Raw genomic sequence first — 20039 nt, 5'->3', positions numbered from 1 at the left:
GTAACAATATGAATATAAGTTAGTATGAGAAACTAAGTTGAGCTGTAAACTTTCACTTAAAGCACAATAAAAATAAATAAATATTTACTAACTTTCGATATGTCACAAATTATTATGACTGCAGAGATGCTTTGCCCTGCTTTAAGGCATCCAGTGATTGGAGTGGGGCTAGTCAAAAACTTATAAACAAGCAAATATATAGAATGTGAGAGGGGGAAAGTGTTAGGAGGAAAAATAAAGCGGGAATGGTTTATAGAACGTGGGGTAGGCTGGGATGGTTATCTTATATAGAATGTGTGGTAGGCTGAATAATGGTGCCCCAAAGACGTCCATGTCCTAATTCCTGGAACCTGTGAATATGTTATGTTCCATGGTAAAGGGACTGTGCAAATGTGATTAAGTTAAGGATTTTGAGATGAGGGTATTATCCTGGATTCTCCAGCTGGGCCCAGTGTAATTACAAGAGAGACAGGGGGAATGTGACTACGGAAGCAAGAGGATGGCGTGATACAAGGAAGGAGCCATGATCCTAGGAACGTAGGTGGTCGCCAGAAAATGCAAAAGGAAAGGAATTTGATTCTCCCCTGAAGCTTCCAGAAGGAACACAGTCCTGCTGACTCCTTGATTTTGCATTTCTGACCTCCAGAACTAGAAAGAGAAGAAATCTTTGTTGTTTTAAGCCACTAAGTTTGTGATGGAAACCCTGGTGGTGTAGTTTGAATCTACAGGCGCTCCTTGGAAACTCTATAGGGCAGTTCTACTCTGTCCTATAGAGTGGCTATGAGTTGGAATTGACTCTATAGCAACGGTCTGGTTTGGGTTTTTAAAATTTGTGGCAATTTGTTACAGCAGCAACAGGGAACTAATCCAGGGTGGTTAGGGAAGAGCTCCCTGATAAGGGGACATTGGAACAAAAACCTGAAGAAATGAGGGAGGGAGCTATGCATCCATCTGGGGGAAGAGCATTCCAGGCAGAGAAGAGCAAATGCAAATGCTCTGAGGCAGGAACATTCTTCAAAGATCAAAGAAGAGCAAGGGAGCCAATGTGGCTGCAGAGGAATGGGCAAGGAGAGATGCCCAGTGAGCATAGCATGGCCTTATGAGTTACTGGAAGGGCTCTGCGTTTGACTCTGAATGAGACAGAAAGCATCGTAAGTATTTGAGCAAGGGAGAAACAAGGTCAGACCAGAATTGAGAAGGTTTATTCTAAGTGCCGAGTTGAGAATAAACTGAAGAGGGCAAGGGCAGAAGCTGGAGGAACAGTTAGGAAGCTTTTGGAACACTCTAGACAAGAGATGATGGTGACTTCCACCAGGTAGTGAGAGGTGGTCAGATTCTGAATATATTTTGAGGGTAGAGCCAAGAGGGTTTGCCTATAGATTGGACGAAGGGTATGTGACCTCCAGAGTGGTCAAAGACCATGCCAAGGTCTGCGGTCCAAGCAGCCTGAAGGTGGAGTTGCCATTTAGTGAGATGGGAAAGACTGAGAGAAGGGGATTTCCAGGGGGAAGATCAGAAGTTCATTTTTGGATACATTAAGTTTAAGATGCCAATTAGATACTAAGGTGAGCATGTTCAGTAGGGAGCTAGATATACAAGCCTGGTACTCAGGGGAAGAGGTCTAGGCTAAGATATAAATTTGGGAATCATCATCATACAAATACTATTTTAAAGGCATGACTCTGAATGAGATTACTAGGAAGCATGTGTAGGCAGGAGTCCCCGGGGGGTGCAAATGGTTAAGCAAGCTCAACTACTAGCCAGAAGTTGGCAATTCGAACTCGCCCAGAGAAGCCTCAGAAGACAGCCTGGCGATCTACTTCCAAAACATCACGGCCATGAAAACTCTATGGAGCAGTTCTACTTTGCACACCTGGGGGTACCAGGAGTTATGGCATTGGTGGCGGCAAATAGGCTGGTGCTGCGGTGACCGCCAAGGCAGTGGCATCATTACAGTTGGTGTCACCCGTCACCCAGTGCAGTAATTCATCATCCTCCCCTCCCTCACCCAGTGCAGTGATTAGCCACCTTCTCCCTCAGCTGCCAGTCAGGGTGCAGGAGGCTGGGCCGCAGAACGCTGAGAGCTGGGTCGCCATCTTGGCCAATAGGAGAGAGGAGGAGCCATCCGGGGCAAGGCTGGGAGGGGCAGAGCAAGAGGTTCGGCGCTCAGCCCTGTGGGGGGTGGTTCTCCTGCCGGCCAAGCCCCCTGGGATGGGGAAAGGTGTGACACCGTGAGTTACTGCACTAGGTGACACCAACGCTAGTGACACCAATGGCCTGTCAGTGAGGAAGCCAAAAGGAGGCCTGTTATGAGGGGGCTGACAGGAGGCCTGCAGGGCTGAGAGGGGTCCTACTCCGCAGAGAGAAGGGCTTGTTTGTTCGCCAGGGGGAAAGGAACTGAGAGAGCTGTTCTGCACTGAAGAAGGGAGAAATGTGCTCTCCACTTCAGGGGAGCCTTCCAGACTTTGCGTACATGCTTCCTGATACTGAACCTGAGTTATAGCCAGTTGATGCTGATCCTGAGTTGTACCCTGTTACTTCCTTAATAAATCACTTAACTGTAAGTATGATCTGTGAGTTTGGTGTGGCCATTGCAACAAACTATCAAACTCACCAGAGAAGTGGAGAGTGCCCTGGGAGGGATGGGTTGATGTCAGAATTGGTAAAAAGTTTGGAGAGTGTTGCATCAACGAGTCTCAACCCACCTGGATCAAAGGAGAATGAAGAATACCAAGGACACAAGGTAATTACGAGCCCAAGAGACAGAAAGGGCCACATGAACCAAAGACTATATCATCCTGAGACCAGAACTAGATGGTGCCTGGCCCCAACTGATGACTGCCCTGACAGGGAACACAACAGAGAACCCCTGAGGGAGAAGGAGAACAGTGGGATGCAAACGCCAAATTCTCATAAAAAGACCAGACTTAATGGCGTGACTGAGACTAGAAAGGCCCTGGCAGTCATGGGCCCCAAACCTTCTGTTGGCCCGGGACAGGAACCATTCCTGAAGCCAACTCGTCAGACACGGATTGGACTGGACAATGGGTTGGAGAGAGATGCTGATGAGGAGTGAGCTACTTGCATCAGGTGGACACGAGACTATGTTGGGCTCTCCTGTCTGGAGGGGAGATGAGAGGGTAGAGGGGATTAGAAGCTGACAAAATGGTCACAAAAAGAGAAACTGGAAGGAGGGAGCGGGCAGTCTCATTGCGGGGAGAGTAATTGGGAGTATGTAGGTGTATATGAGTTTTAATGTGAGAGACTGACTTGATTTGTAAACTTTCACTTAAAGAACAATAAAAATTACTTACAAAAAAAAAAAAAGTTTGGAGAGTGGAGGTATGTCAGATCTCCACCCCATAGGAGATGGTTTTAGTCTGTCCCTGGTTCTTATTCCTAGGAATCTAGATAAGTTCTGATGCTACTACTACTGGAACGTTACAGCAACTAACAAAAACAAGCGTAGACAAGGTCCCTGGGTCATGCAAATGGTTTGCTCTCCACTACTAAGCAAAAGGTTGACAGTTCACATCCACCCAGTGGTGCCACAGAAGAAGGCCTGGTGATCTACTTTCTTATGATTCTTATGATTACAGCCATTGAAAACGCTATGGAGCACAGTTCTACACTGAAACACGCGCGGTCACCGTAAGTCAGAATCGACTTCACTGCAGTGATTTTTTGTTGCTGTTGTTTTAAGTGTAGGCAGAGAAAAGAAATGATCTGAGGAATGCAACTAGGAGCACTCCAACAAGTGCCCTTCAATAAAAAAAAAAAAAAAAAAAAAATTTTTATGTAAAATGTTTTATATTCTCAATAAAAAAAAGTTGTATTTATTTTTGAGTATTTTATTGTCAGTGATATGGGGAGGAAGCAGTGAAAGAGACTGAGGAGGGATGTCCAGTGAGGTGAAAGAAGAACCAAGAAAGAGGTTTCTGGAAGTCAACTAAGGAAACGATTTTTTCACAATTATCTAATTCCAGCCCTCAGCCCAGTGCCACAGAGTGATGTACCTAAATTTAACTAGAGCTTATGTGCCAGACGTTATGGTAACAATTCCATGAGGTAAGTACTATCCTTAACCCACTTCACTGATAATTAAAATTAAGATTAGAGAGTTAAATACTAACATTAGAAAGAGGTGGACCTGGAATTTAAGTTTAGGCGGTCTGACTCCAGGGCCCACATTTTTTAACATCAGTTAGATTTGTGGAAGGAATGAATAAGCCAACCAATGAATGAATGAAAGAATAAATATACCTAGATGTTGATGGTTTTCTTTATGTAATTTTTTATGCTTCAGTCTCTCAATGTTTGCACATGCCATCTCTATTCTTTCTGAACTTCTTAGGATACATCTCCATGGAGAGGTTCATCCTAACTATGTTGTTGTTGTTAATTGCAGTCGAGTGGATTCCAACTCATGGCAACCTTATGCATAACAGAACGTTACCTGGACCTGTGACAGCTTCATGATCTTTGATATGTTTGGGCCCATTGTTGTGCCTGTTGTGTCAATCCATCTCACTGACAATTTCTCTCATTTTCACGGACCCTCTAATTTATCAACCATATGTCCTTTTCTAGCAACTGCCCTTTCCTGATGACATGTAAAGTAAGCAAGCCAAAGTCTTGCGTTCTGTTTGTATTTCTGCTAAGACTGATTTGTTTGTCCTTCTGGCTTAGTTGTTGCTAGTTGCCACTGAGTTGATTCTAACTCATAGCAAACCCAACTGGGCGAGTAGAACTGTGCTCCATAGGTTTTTTTTTTTTTTAATATTTTGTTGTGTTTTACATGAAAGTTTACACAGCAAATTAGTTTCCCATTTAACAATTTTTGTATAAATTTTTCCATGACATTGGTTACAATTTATGCAATGTGTCAGCATTCTCATTATTTCCATTTTCTTTGTTCTGTTTCCATGTATCTAGCTTCCTTGCCCCCCCTTGCGTTCTCATCTTTGCTTTTGGGTAAATGTTGACCGTTTGGTCTCATAGCTGATTGTTTAAGGGAGCACTTTCTTCACAGGCAATATCGTTTATTTTATAAGCCAATCAATTATTTGGCTGAAAGGAGACCTCCAGGGGTGGCTTCAGTTCCAAGTGAAAGTGTATCTTAGGGCAATAGTCTTAGGGATTGCTCTAGTCTATATCAGTCCAGTAAGTCTGATCTTTTTTAGGAATTTGAGTTTTGTTCTACATTTTTCTCCCATTCTATCTGGGACCTTGCATTGTGTCCCTGATCAGAACGATTGGTAGTGGTAGGTGGGCACCATCTAGCTCTTCTGGTCTCAGGCTAGAAGAGGCCATGGTTTATGTGGGTATTAGTCCTGTGGACTAGGTTCTTCTTTGAATCTTTTATTTCCTTCATTCTTTTGTTCCATATGGAAAGAGAACAATAGTTGCATCTTACGTGGCTGCTCACAAGCTTTTAAGACCCCAGAAGCTACTCACCAAACTAGGATGTAGAACATTATCTTTATGAACTATCTTATGCCAATTGACTGAGTTATCCCGCAAGTCTATGGTCTTATGGTCCCAAGCCCTTTAACCCAGTAAACCAATTCCATGAGGTGTTTGGATATGTCTAGGATGTCTCCGTAACTGTGCCTCTTATATGCTTTATAATATATACGAAGCACACCCAAACATGAATATAGTTATGCCTACCAATATTCCTATATACGCACATGTAGGTACTCACATATACCTTGGTATACGCATATAGCATACATATCTACCTCTGAAACCACACGCATATTTGTGGTTGGTATTACTGTTGTTGCCAAATTATATATGTTATATTTACTGTAATTTTCTTTTATTGCTACATACCTCTCAGTGTCTTCATTTACCTTGGTGAAGTTGTGCCGACTTCCTCCATATTGTGTATTGCCTTTCCTATCAGCAGAAATAACAGGTAACTACCATTTAGCAAGTGATTACCCCTCCCGCCCCCTCCCATCCCTGGTAGCTGTCAAAGAATGTTTCTTTCTATGTGTATACCTATTTTTGACTTTTTATAAAAGTGAGACCATACAATATATGTCCTTTTGTGATTGACTTACTTCACTCGGTATAATGTCCTCCAGATTCATCCATGTTATCAAATGTTTCATTTTTCTGCAAATGGATATTCAGTTTTGCCAGCACCATTTGTTAAAGAGACTGTTTGTTCCCCATTGAATGGACTTCAACTCTTTGTCGAAGATCACCTGCCCATGGATAGGTTTACTTCTGTGTTCTCAATTCTGTTCCATTGGTCTATGTGTCTGTTGTTGAACCAGTAATTCCATAGGGTTTTCAAAGTTGCGAGCTTTTGGAATCAGATTGCCAGGCCTTACTTCTGAGGCGCCTCAGGTGGGTTTGAGCTGCCAGTCTTTCAGTTCTTCTGGCAGTCCGTGATGTACTCAATATTCTTCACCAACACCACAATTCAAATGCATCAATTCTTCTTCTGTCTTCTTTTTCCATTGTTCGGCTTTCATATACATATAAGGCCATTGAAAAGACTATATAGCTCGGTTCAGGTGCACCTTGGTCATCAAAGTAACATCCTTGCTTTCACAGCAGATTTGCCCAGTGCATACATCATTTGGTTTCTTGACTACTGCTTTCATGAAACTTGATTGCTGATCCAAGTAGAGTGAAATCCTTGACAACTTCAATTTTTCTTCCATGCTATCCATTAGGTTTCCTTTGGCTAATTTTCAGGAGTAGATAGTGAGGCCTTTCTTCCTAGTCTGTCTTAGTCTGGAAGCCCCACTGAAACCTATCCACCATGGGTGGCCCTGCTGGTATTTGAAACACCAGTGGCATAGCTTCCAGCGTCACTGAAACACGAAAGCCATCTCAGTACAACGAACTTTCAGACAGTTGGTAGTAACTAACTACGGAAGTCCTCAGGCTCTGAGACCTTGGATACATCCCTTCCAATGCTCCAAATTTGTGGCTGACAAACCCAACTGCTTATGACCTCTGAAGGCTTACTTATGGATCTATTAGTTCCTGGGTAGAGAAGCGTGATGTACAAGAAAATAAAACCATTTTTTACAAATCCAACATTTTTACTGAGGTCAAAACTCAGTGAAGATGTTCTTTTTTTTCTTCATATGTATTTGTAGGCTTTTACTATTTCAGTGAAGCTTTAAAAACACTCTATAAGCTCAATATGCTGAAATATATCCTTACCTCCCCACCTGCCACCAGCCATAACAAATACTATCCTTACTTTTAAAACCATAAATAGACTGAGGTAGACCATTTTGGTGGCTTACAGGTAGGCAGACCCTTCAGTAAATGAATCTGAGCATAAAACCTTTTTATAAAAATATTCATTTTATTTGTGGTTTGTATGTTATGTCTAATACAACTGTATGCCCCCACCCCCCAAGGTGATGGTAATTTCATAAATCATCTGGTTCTGTGCTCCACACTCAGTGGGGGCCCTAGGTATTGTTTATACATAGGGCTTCAGAGATAACTCGTCTTCTGTGATGACAGCAGGGGGAGCCCCTTCTCTCCAGTGTTGCCTGAACAGTTTGCTAGTACCCTCTTCAGCATGATAACCAAGTCTGTAATTTTAGAGTGGCACACATTCACTGAGTCCAGGTACCTAGCAATGCCCTGTGTCACACAGATCCAGTGCCTTCCCATGTGGCTGATAGAAGAATAGCTAAGAACCTATGGTAGAGATTGCCCTATTAGATTTCTTAGCCTCCTCTGAGATAAAACCCATTATGGTCAAGTCAGTTTCGATTCATGGTGACCCCATGTGTTACAAGGTAGAACTATGCTCTAGAGGGTTTTCTTGGCTGTAATCTATACAGAAGCAAATTGCCAGGCCTTTCTTCCATGGCAAGGCTAGGTGGGTTTGAACCACCAACCTTTAGGCTAGTTGTCGAGTGCAAACCTAAGGATCTTCTCTCTGAGGTAAGTGGCAAACATATCTGTATTATTATTCTTTTTTTAATAATTGCAAAATGAAGACCAAAATTTAATTGAATTACCTGAGATGACCACAGAAGGCCCAAGATCACCTGGAGATTATTTTTTATTTCCAGAGGCTTTTATCTTGGGGCCAGAACTGGACAATTCTGAGGTGTGTTTTTGTAACTTGAATTTGCGTTCTCAGCAGAGCTCGCTTTCAAAGACCTTTGTAAAAGTTTGGAGCGATAGTGACAGCACTGGTGCTGTGTCAAGACAAACAGCCACAGGAAAAGAGCAGATGTAACTTCACAGGGCTCACATTTCAATCTGAAGAGGCACCCAGGTTCCTAGATAAAATATATAAGGAGTGGGCTGTTTTCCATCAAAAGCTTCAAAAGTGGTTTTTGTGCCTATTATCTGGAAAGAAAAATATGTTGGCGAAGAAAGTCTTTGGCAGGGCTGTGAGAATAGGTATTCTCAAGCCCGAAGCAAGGCCTTATTTTGTTAGCCTCCCGATCAATCCACCACAATCACTTTTAAACAATGACTTAAACAATTGTACAACACGTGACCCACAGCAAAGTCCTCACTTGTGCTAGCCAACCCCCATTCCAAAACCTGAGATGAATTAATGCCATTTTTTAAAAGGATGAGCCACGTCGTTGTTGTTAAAATATTATTTCAGAGAATTAAATTGAATAGTTGATAAAAAATAGAATTATTTGAGTGGTGCCTCAGCGCCCAGTAGTGTTATGATCAGAGAAGACTTTTTTCCCCTAATTTAAATGGAAGTTCTCTCTATAAAAACTCAACTCCCTTTTAGGCAGTCAGTTTTGATAGTACTTTATTTGATTTGGCAATCCCCATATGGGCATGTCTCAAGGTTTGCTTAATAAATACGTTTTTATTAACATGCACCGCACATTAGCGTGCTTTCTGCTAACACAGATGCCTCTTAAAACATGCGTGTTTACTCCACAAGCATGGAACATTTTGCCTTATTATAGCCACAGCCTTTAAAAAAAAAAAAGTCAGCATCATGATTTCCAAAAAGGGAGCGACATTTGGGGCGGCTCTTGTCCTGTGCCATCTCCGACTTTGAAAATCCACCCAGGACAGCCTGCACCGCGTCAGGGACCCTTGCGGAAGGCAGCCACGGCTGTTGCTGACACGCATTTGATCTTTTCTGGGCAACAGGGGACACGCCACACCCCTGAGCTGGACGGCACGTTCCTCCCTCTGCGCTCGCCCCGCAGGAGCCAGGCCTTTTACTTTATTTGGTTCACCACGCTGTGACCCGACCCGATCCAGGGGGGGCAGGCACCGCGGGCCGACACCCGCGCACACACTCGCGCATTCCTCCCCGGGAACGCGGGCGGGGGGCGCGGGGGGATTAGGCTGCCCCGAGCCGCGTCGCCCCTCTAATTATAGCCGCGGCAGCTGCTGCTCTGGCTGGTCCCGGCGCTCGGGGACAGGCCAGGGTCCAGCGGCGGGAGAGGGAAGCCAGGCAGGCGGGGAGTGGTCCGAGTAGGCAGGGCCGCGCGCGCCCAGCCATTTCCGGACGCAGAATCCGTCCTCCTGTCCCCACGGCTTCTCCCCGTCTCGGCGCTGAGCTCGGCCACCTGAGGCGCCGGCCTGGGTTCACGCGGCCCCGGCGTGCCCGAAGCGGGGTGCAGGCATCCGAGACCTGCCGGGCCGTGCGCGCTCGCAGCGGCGGGGACGCCCTCCGCGCGAGGGAAGGGCCGGGGCGGGACTTGGGCTGCGCGCTGCTGCCCGGCTTCTGCAAAGCCCGGCCGGGGCGTGTGTTCCGGGTGGTGCGGGAACCAGGGAAAAGTTCTAGAATAAATAAACACGGGCGCGGAGTGAGTCAGTGTGCCACACTGGAAACCACAGCGAGGTCTCCTCGCAGACGGCTTCAGAGTGAGGGAGCCTCCTCCCCTTTCCTTCCCCTCGAGTAAACAGGACTTGGCAGGGCTTCGAGCTGTTTTCTTTCAAAAAGCATCATTCTGAACAATAACCCAATGCTGTCGAGTTGATTCCGACTTATAGCGACCCTACAGGACAGAGTAGAACCGCCCCATAGAGTTCCCAAGGAACGCCTGGCGGATTCGAGCTGCTGACCTTTTGGTTGGCAGCCTTAGCACTTACCCCCTGCGCCACCAGGGTTTCCTCATTCCGAAGAATAAAAAATTAAAAAAGAAAAAGCTACAATTTGACAGTTTTGACCAAGCCTCGATTATTTATCGATGTGGTCTCTTTATTTGGATGAAGATAATGCGGCCCAGCAGCCCCTTACATGTGTGATGGTGCAAACTGGGCTTAATGAATTTATTGTGCAAAACCACTTTGGATTTAGGACTGTGTTCCTACGTCAGAATTCCATAGTCGCTCCGGATGGAAAATCTAGAGACTCAGTTCTCCAAGTAAGAATTTAGTCTTAACTGTTTTCTCATCTCCTGGGAGGAAACCAACTGGTGGTGAACTCTTGCAAATACGGTACTAGTATCCTTAACTCAGCAAACTATGACGTTCCCAGCCTGTGGCACTGATTGGGAAGCTCCACAAAAGCTGGGGCCTAGACTCTTGGCTGTTCAAAGCCTCGAAGGATGTGCCTGCTTGGGAGGCGTTAAATAATAGCAGCAAACCATATGGTGCTTATTAAGAGAATAGTATTCCAAAACTTCCCTAATGACTGTGACCCTTCTGTGAAATTCTGATTTCAATTGTATAAGGGGTACAATAAATCTTTATCTTTTATCACCAAAAAGAACTAATTAATTGAATTGCTGTTTGCAGGAAGAAATAACAAAATGGGAGTAACAAGCTTTCAGCCTCGGTTAAAGCAGAAACAACCCGTTTCTGTTTCGCAGTTGACACAGTTTCAGGCCCGTGTGTAAAGAAATGCTGATTTATTCAGGCTCAGACAATCCTTCCTCCTACATTTTACTTCTCTACAGAACTCTTACTGACACAGCAAATGTTTCAAAATTATATAATGACAGAAGGTAAAAATCATTTGTGGTTCACCTTTAAAATGCTCATTCCATGGGCGCCATGAGTCCGAATCGACTGGATAGCAACTGGTTACTGGCTGTACATTAAAATAAATTCAGGCCCCCGAGCTCTGGTGAAATGTTGCTTCTGTTTTTTTTTTTTTTCCCCTAGAGACATAAATGGCCACACATAAAGTTCAAAATATTGCATTTAAACTGTAATACAACTGTAATAGGAAAGATTTTTCTAAATGGCAGAGAAATTTGCAGTGACCTAAATATTTTCTGCCCAAGTGGCTACCTCAATGCCTACAAATCACAGAACCATAACTCAATTGTTGTGTATGATGCCTGTCCCTTAATGGGCATCTGAATGTTTACTGATGATAATCAGACATGTAAAGAAAGAAAGAATAGTGCTAAGTGAAAGTGGTATGTAATGGGATCTAGAGATCATGTAACAGTTCATTTTCTCCAAAATAAACTATATTTAGAACTATTCAAATGTGACATTATTACCCTGCACAGGATGTTTTATCTCAGCCTCAAAGGCTTCTGCTGAATTGCTGAAGGAGGCTCTTTAGATTATGCAATCTAATTTCCAAAGCCCATACAAAGGGTGAGTAAGATCAACCACTGTGTTGATACTCACAACTTAAACTAGGAATTCCATGGTCTAGTCTAGCCTCCAGAATTGTCTCTCTCCTAGATAAATTTCATGGCTGGTTTTGTCATCAAGTATTACAACCAATAAATGTTATTACTTGCACTGAAGACTGTTCTACGAAGATTTTGAGCTAGTGTGAGTCTTTAAAGAGTGATTCCACAATTTATCAAAGGAGTATTTAAGACTATTTGAAACTACACCATTGTAATAGGGTTGTTCCAATAAGGAGATTTTACTCAGTTGTTTTTCAGATTAAAATAAAAGCTTTTAAGACACCATGTCTCGAGGAGTCTCAATAATGGCTTGCCTATGGGTTCATTTTTTGCCCTAAAATACCTTTTGTATGGCTTGTATGGATTGTTTTATGGTGTTTAGTGCCTGGCAAAGGTGTAAAATATTCTGCGATAAAAACCAGTAGAAATATAGATCTCATATTCTAGAACCTTTTTAAAAATAAATTATACCTTAAAAATTAATGAAGCAAAGGAAAAGTATTTTAAATCAAGCATCTTAAGTTCAACTGACATGAGGAAGCAATAGTAGTCTGATAAGGTAAAACAAAGCTGAGTGTCAAATCAGGCATAAATTAACTTGTTAGTGGTAAATAGGGACAGTGTGGCTATTCCCAGTTGTGGATTTATCTGTGGATTAACAGAGGAATCCACAGATAATCCATAAATCCAGTCATTTTCCATCTTCCAACTGCTAATGAGTCATTCACAAATTGATTTGTGTACTTCTGTACCTTTTAAATTACAAGGAGGGGTTAATAATTGAGGAAAATACAGGCCGTCAATAGAAACAAGGGATCTAGATAGTCGATTAATCTGAGAAGTCACACCTATCATTTTTTATTGTAATACTTTGGTTGCCGGCAGTCTTACCAGTGGCACTGAAGGTGTTAAACACCTTCTCCTGACTTCTAGAAGCCCAGATGATGAAGTGGGTAAATATGTACTTCATTCATTGGTACAGGCTGACCTTGGTCTGTGACAGAGGAAAGGTGGTTCTTAACTCTGCTGCTCCCTATGAACAAAAGGCAGGCAAATGAGGGTGACTCAGGCCTTCTAGTGGCCTACTCACGACTGAACATTTTTCTGAATGATTCCACGTATACACTTAGGAATCAGGAAGAGAAACATTTTACTCTCCACTAACCAAATATGCAAAACAACTTTGAGTAATGAAGGATTTAAAGTCTAGAAACTAAAAGGAGTTGCATATTTTCCCTCTAACTTTCCTCCCCTTTGGGGAATAAACAAAGGCATCTGTCACATCAAGAGTCTGAAAAAACTAAATGCAATCATTAAAGTTCATCTCCGGGAGGAGCTTTTGAAATTTAAAAAAATGATTTCTGCCAGCCACACTATTTTAAATTTCACTAAAAACACAAGTTAGCACTTCTAAGTTAAAAAACAAACATTGATAGTTTCACCTGTTTTAACCGAATTATTAAATGAAAAATCATGTTCATCTGTAAACTTACTAAGAACACAGTTTCTTGGAAACTGTCTTAAACAGGGTACTAATAATGACAAGTTTCTAAAAATATATTCAGCGATGGGCCCCCAAGTTACTGGACCAACCTTAATGAAATTCAAGTACACTTTCACTGTTAGTCTAGTGTATCAATATCACTACTTAAAACAGAGTTAAGTCTATGTATATCCTATCCTGAAATCATTAAGTTTCTCAATTTCCTTTCATGGAGAACTCTGCCAAGACATTGATCAATAAACAGTAAAGCTGCAAACATCTAGGGAATTTCTTACTGTATGACAGTAGACAGTTTAAAAACCTATCTTGGGGCTTTCCACGTTTTATCTCTATTTATAAATTAAGGTTTAAAGACACCAGTTAAGCTCACACATGGCTCTGGTGCTTATGAATTCCAAAGCTTTCCCAAGTCTAGGCTTTTTCTTTCTTTTGTTTTCAGTCCACTTCCTATGGCCCAACATGGCTGCTTCATTCCAAAGCTTTCCAGAGAGCAGCTCCCTGTCTTGACAGTCCTTTTAATGTCGTCACTATCTTCTTCCCATCTATTGTTGCAGAATGGCTGGCTCTATTTCAAGTCGAAAGGTAAACAAGTGCTTACTGGTCACATTTTGTTCAGCTCTTCTCTTTTATCTGTCCCCCTATCCAATTGCTGTTTCCCCAGTCCCTGGTACTTTTTTTCCTACCATCAGTTGCGTTTTTGTTTCATGTCTTTTATCTCCTGTTCTGTAGTTCCGGTAAAACCCCAGGCCCAAACCCCAAAAGACCTTTAGTCACATTGCCATTAGCGATTAAAACAACAGCCCATGCTACACTTACTTTAAAACATTAAAAAAGGCCTGAGAAGATGTTCAGTGCTCCCAATTTTATTTTTATTTAATGCTAAAAAGTTAATGAAAAAAAAAAAAGGAACTGTAAATCTGACAAATGACAGAATGCAGGTGATATTTCCATAGTGATTTTAGAATATAATAATGTTGATATCTGAGATTACACTCACTCAAGTTGACATGAGTATCATCATATATAGAAAAAGTATCACCTTCAACTTAGAAAAGAGTAAAGGTTAAAAGGTGGCACACTTTTAAAATACTTGGTGGCCAAGGAAAGGTGTATAGTAAAAGTTGTAAACCATGTGTACGTTCCCATAACTTTTAATGTGAGGCCACATGAAAGACAGTGTTATCTGTTAAATTCTATAAACTGTTAAAGCAAAAAAAGGGAAAGCTTCAAGACCCCATACCCTAAAATTCTGAGTATTAAAAGCACAGCTGACATGTTAGGATTTGAAATCTGATACTGCCCATGTACAGTAAGTAGCTTTCTGACATTTTTATCTAGTTGTGGAGAATCTCTGCACCGTTGTCAGGTACAACACAAGATCAAACCCATGTCCCAATGATGTTAACTTTTTAACTTCTCAAGAGAATTACCAGAAAAATAACCCAGATCAACATTTTTCAGCTGCAAGCCTTCTAGGAAGGCTACCCAAGGGCCAGGCAGACTTCTGCAGATCTTATTTTTTAAGTAACCTCAACACACAGCCCTTTAAGCTGTTCATATTCTCCTCCTTGAACACCAGCACAGAGATATCTCAGGTTGTCTTTTCCACAGCTGGATACCAAACCAAACCCACTGCTATCGAGTCGATTCTGACTCACAGCGACTCTGTAGGACAGAGTAGAACTGCCCCATAGGGTTTCCAAGGCTGTAAATCTTACTGGAAACATACTGCCACATCTTTTTCCTGCAGAGCCAACCACCAACCTTTTGGTTAGCAGCCGAGCACTTAACCACTGTGCCACCAGGGCTCCTTCTTAACCCAAAACAGCAGGATGTTTCTTTATTAATCTTTTTGGAAAGCTTATCTGTATTAATATTGCAAAAGGTACAGATAGCTACAACAAATCAGGTCAAATGACTGATCAACTTGTAACACCTATGAGGTCAAATTCCAGTTTTTAATAAAGTGCCTAGATACACATTTATACAGCAAATTGTAATAGTTGAATTCTTTACAAAAGTCTTCACTGGCATTTAGAATTGACTGTTTCTGCATGTGTGCATTTACATAAGAAACCAGTCTGATCTGTGGCATATATATATTCCAATTAAAAAAAAAAAAAAGTATAATGACCAACTGGTTAACCATGCAAGTCTGTTTGTAATGTAACAATGACTGGTAACAGGTATGTGCAGAGCATTAATAATAGGTGTACTTGTTAAAAAATGCTATGAAAAAATACTATATCTGGTGCAGTATCTGAATTTCAGGAGTTAATAACTTGACCGCTAAAAAACATTTTGAGTAATTTAAAAATGACAAAAACATAAGCTAAAAAAAAAAGATCCGAAATTGGTAATCATTTATATTTCCAAATTAAAACAAATGCTTGGTTGTGACCAATACACATAAATCGTAGTAGACCCTGAAGCCCTGATTCAGCCTAATCATATAGCCAAGTTACAAACACCCGAAAGGAGTTAAAATAGTGTTCCTGTCAATGTTAAATCATAACAGCACAAAAGAAAAACCAGTATCACTGTGAGACAACTATTTCTAATAAATGATGATTTATTGGTTTAAAAAAAAATCATTTTACTGATGCAAAATAGTGATCAGGAGAAATTAGTTTACAAAAGGCTTCTAAAAATAGTTTAAGAAGTGGGGCCTATCTATCATGTAAAACCTTTAATTTCTTTCATTTTCACTAGTTTATCATTTTTTTTCCAGAAGAACAGTATTATTCACTTGATATTTCAAACACATGTAAGAAGGAAATTACAGGTTTCCTCCACCCACATTGGGGCTGTCACTGATATGCCCACGGGCAGTCCTGGCAGCGCCTCCCGGCTGTTACTGTCATTGTACCATACTGTATTTAACACTCACTACAAACAGGGTGTAGGTGACAGTATCAACAGCGATAGCACTACAGGTAAATGATAAAAAACAAAACAAACAGAAACAAAACCAATCCCACTATCTCCAGGTTCACTGCACTGTAACTTCTCTTGTGACTTTTTTCAAAGGAAAAGAGACAGCAACAACAACAGAGCTCTAGCTAGGGTGTTTAAAAAGATGAAGTGGCGCTGCAGAGCCAGGCTCTGTTCAAAGGTGGCAGTGCCATGCTGTGCACACTGCCACCCATTATAACCACCTTCCATCATTGAAACTGTGTATTATGCAACCAACTAGCATGCAGCATTGTAATCTTACAACTGATCATGTGGACAGTGAACAGTGGTCAACTTTGCCTTAACCCCCCCCCGCCAACAGCACGCACAATCCTGAAAATCTCTCAGCAGCACCTCTCAGTCACCAGTATCTCAAGAACTTAATGTTAAGAACAAAATACAGATTAGAAATCTATCTCCTTATTATTACTCTAAGAGGACAATGGTTTGGGGTCAACCTGGTGACATTTCCCAGTGGTAAACCCACTTCACAACAGTGCCCCCTTCACTCAATTCCTTTCCTTTTCCACCAGTTGGCCTCCAGCCTGAGAAAGGGGCCAGCAGTTAAGGAATAACAGACAGTAAGGCAATCTTACAATGTCAGAAAATGTATTTGGCTTTTTTTTTCTTTTTAAAATAAGTGCATACAAATACAGCTAGAAGCATTTCTGATTTGCCAAGTGCTCTAAAAAAGCAGCGCAAGTCACAGCCTACATTGAACAGTAACTGTCACCAGGATAATAAAGCACAAAGATATGCTAATAACGTTAACAAAAGAAAAAGATACCTTTATAAGTACATACCTTTTGTCGTCAAAAAAAAAAAAATATAGAAACACAATGTATTCAAAAAAAAAAATCAAAATTATACAGCCATGTTTATGAAGTCTACATTTCCCTTGTCTTGGATATATATATATGAAGATATATATACAATTCAAGCAGTTTTAGTTAAGGGTAATCATTGGGTTTTTCTGAAACCGGAAAGTCACGAGTCTCTCTCTTTTTTCACTTTCACATCTCCAGCAAGGATGGTTGCAATTTCCCCCTGCATAAAGGCCCAGGGGACATTGGAGCCCACAAGAGGGCATTTTTCCCCACTGGGACAATAGACCTCTCCACTAGCTCCCTGCTGTTTGATGCTTTGTCTGGAGCAAGGGAAGCAGAACTTGTGTGAAGGGACGGAGGGACACTGCACAAAGTGGGTATCCTCCAGCCGCTCATGGCAGAGGGTGCAGCACAGAGGGGCGCTGGCTGCCAGAGAGGAGTCCGGAAGGCTGGCAGGGTGCACGGGCTCCAGTCCTCCTGTGCTGCCAGCCCCCTGGCCCCCCACATCTCTGGGGCCCAGCCTTCTTTGGTTCATAGAGGATGGAGAGGGTGGACTGCTGCTATTCCTCCTGGTAGTGGAGTGAACCTGGTTGGCATCTTTGGAGGCATGACTGCCCCCTGCATTGTCTGCTACTAAGATCAGGGCTGCCATGGGAGACTGGCCATTCTGGGCCGCTTCAGGCGGTGTGGTCCGGTTGGAATGAGGTGAGGCAGTGGGTGGGGGTGGAGACACAAAAGAGGATGTGGGAGTCATGGGGATCTTGAGCCCTTCTGTTGATGTGGACAGCCAAGGCTGGGCCTCTCCATTGATCTTGGGGGGCCCGACTTCACCTTCTGGTTCTGGAGAAGGCTTCCTCTTCCTTGCTGTTCTCGCAACTAGGAAAACAAAGAAATAAAAAGAACACAAGAGGGAATAAATGCACGTGTACTGAGAAGAATCTTTACCACCATTAAGCAAAGCTCATCAAAAAATTCTCAGTCCCTAGCAATGTGCTTATAAACACTCAGGAGTTTCAAGTGCATGGGCAAGTCAAAACATCCTTAGGAGGCTCTGAAAGCACAGGGATTTCAAAAACTGAACTACACAAAATAACACGTACATAACTACCTGTTTTTAATCAAGATACATTTAACGCAGGATAAAATTACACATGCCAGCAGATACCCAACGTCTGGGCTATGCGTGTGATTGTTCATGTCCCCCAACAGGTTAAAAGGTGCCAGATGCCCTCACGCTCCGTCCAAGAATGTGCTGGGAAAGGAAAACCCTGTGTCAGTGCCTATCAACCCAGTCTGACTCATCTCTGTTATGCTGCTTCAGCACATGAACACGTTGCCACTAAACACTGGTTCCACTTCAGGCAGATCAGGAAGTTGGGTGTTTGTTGTTTCTGGGGGTTGGGGTAGCAGGGAGTGGAAAGAACACTCCCTCCTCTGCTCTGTGTCCCCCCTTCTCCCCTAGACCCACTCACTCCACAGCCGCCCCTACCTGCTTTAGACCCGTTGGCCCCGTTGGCCTCGAAACCCAACAACCTGCCTGCAGTCAGGGCTGGCTCCTTCTTAAACTTGTTCTCGAAGGGCCCCGAGTGGCCGTGCTGGTGCAGCGCCAGCAGCGTGTCACGCACGGTCTTGGGCCTGTTGACCCAGTCCTGCTCGCCCGGCCCGCGGCCTTTGCTCGCGCCCTCAGCGCCCAGCTCCGCGGCCCCGGCCGCGGCGGAGAGGCTGTCGGCGGGGCCCCGGTGCGCGGACGGCGGCGCCTTCTCCTTGGCCGCCGCCTCGCGCTGCTCGTGCTCCACTGCCGCGCTGCTAGACACGGACGCCGGCCGCTTGTGCGCGCCCAGCTCGGCGGGCTGCGCGGGGCCCAGGCCGGCGGCGGCGGCGGCGGCGGCGGCCCCGGTCACGGCGGCCAGCGAGGCGGCGGCGGCGCGGCTGCTGAGGCTGAGCGCGGCGGGCAGCGGCGCGGCCGAGCCGTTCATGAGCGGCACCAGGGTGGGAGGCACGGCGTGGCCGCGCCGCGGGTTCGGGCTCTGGCGGTTCAGCTCCGGCGGCTCCTCCAGCTTGGAAAAGCCGTTGGGCACCAGTATGCCGTTCACGGGCGGCGGCTGCGGCGTCGGCGCCTGGGCCAGGCCTGCCGCCTGGCGGCTCCCGCCGAAGTCAGAGCCGAGGCGCGGGGGCCGCTCGGCGGCCGCCGCCAGCGGGTAGCGCTCCAGGGCCTGCGGGGCGCGCGGGGCCGCCTCGGGAGCGCCGTGGCCGAGCTGCTGCTGCTGCTGCTGCAGGAGGATGTCCTTGGCCGAGAGCGGCGGCGGCTTGGCAGAGGCCGGAGCGGAGGTGCCGGGCGGGGAGCGGCCCTCCTGGAAGCAGCCGTGCGCCCGCTTGAGCTGCCGCGCCGTCTCGATGACAAACTCGACGCGATCGGCGCCCTCATAGTTGACACAGCCGCGGCACACGGGCTCGGTGAAGTCCCAGATCATGGCCCAGGGCATGCGGGGCAGGTCACACAGGTAGCACGACTGCCGCCGGGACGCGGCCGCCACCGCCACCGCCGCGGCCATGTCCGAGGAGCCCGCGGCGCAGGAGGAGGAGGAGGAGGAGGCGCCGCCGCCCCCCGCCGGCACCACGCGCGCCCTCCTCCCCCCCCAACCCCGCGTCTCCCCCACCAGCGGCGGCGGCGGCCGCAGGGGCGGCGGCGGCGGCAAAGCCCGCGAAGTCTCGGCGCCCGCGCAGCGCCCCCGGCGCACGAGAGGCGGGGGCCGCGGGGCGAGTGGGTGCAGCCGCGGCAGCAGGTCCCCCCGGCCGGCACGGGAGCGGGCGGGCGGCGGGGCGGCGGCGCGGCGCCGCGGGCGCTGCAGCGGGGGCTCGGCTGGCGCGGCGGCGGGTCTCCAGACCGGGGCGAACACGGGCCGCGCGCGCGCGGGCGAGTGCAGCAGGTCTCGGCGGCCGGCGCTAAGTGCGGGGCGAGGGGCGGGGAGGCCGGGGGGGCGGGGGGAGGGGGGCGGCCGCCGGGGCAGGCTCAGCCCGAGCGGCGGGGCATGCCGCGCCGGGGCGGCGGCGGCCGATCCGCGTGGAGTGGGGCCGCGGCGCGGGCTTCGGAGCGCTGCGCCGCTCACTCACGACTCCTGCCGTCGCCGCTCTGCCAGCGCCCGGTCAGCGCCGGGCCCACTGCAGCTC

At 45.5% G+C, this 20039-nt stretch overlaps 1 protein-coding gene across 2 annotated transcripts; it reads right to left on the bottom strand.

Moving 5' to 3' along the window:
- Positions 1-14199: 14199 nt before the first annotated feature.
- On the bottom strand, positions 14200-19680 carry IRF2BP2 (interferon regulatory factor 2 binding protein 2). Of its 2 annotated transcripts, none has more exons than XM_049868080.1 (2): positions 18409-19680; positions 14200-17747 (listed from the first exon to the last, which is right to left on the bottom strand). In XM_049868080.1, the coding sequence occupies exons 1-2, from the start codon at positions 19421-19423 to the stop codon at positions 17032-17034; spliced, it is 1731 nt and encodes a 576-aa protein (XP_049724037.1). In that variant the 5' UTR covers positions 19424-19680; the 3' UTR covers positions 14200-17031. The 2 variants fall into 2 exon arrangements, with proteins under 2 accessions (XP_049724037.1, XP_049724036.1); XM_049868079.1 differs by having other exon boundaries at positions 18361-19678.
- Between the last annotated feature and the right edge of the window lie 359 nt (positions 19681-20039).

The sequence above is a fragment of the Elephas maximus genome, chromosome 24 (assembly GCF_024166365.1).
Source record: "Elephas maximus indicus isolate mEleMax1 chromosome 24, mEleMax1 primary haplotype, whole genome shotgun sequence".
Classification (NCBI taxonomy): Eukaryota; Metazoa; Chordata; class Mammalia; order Proboscidea; family Elephantidae; genus Elephas; species Elephas maximus.
The sequence above is the reverse complement of the archived record's forward strand: the minus strand, read 5'-3'. Positions and strand labels throughout refer to the sequence as shown.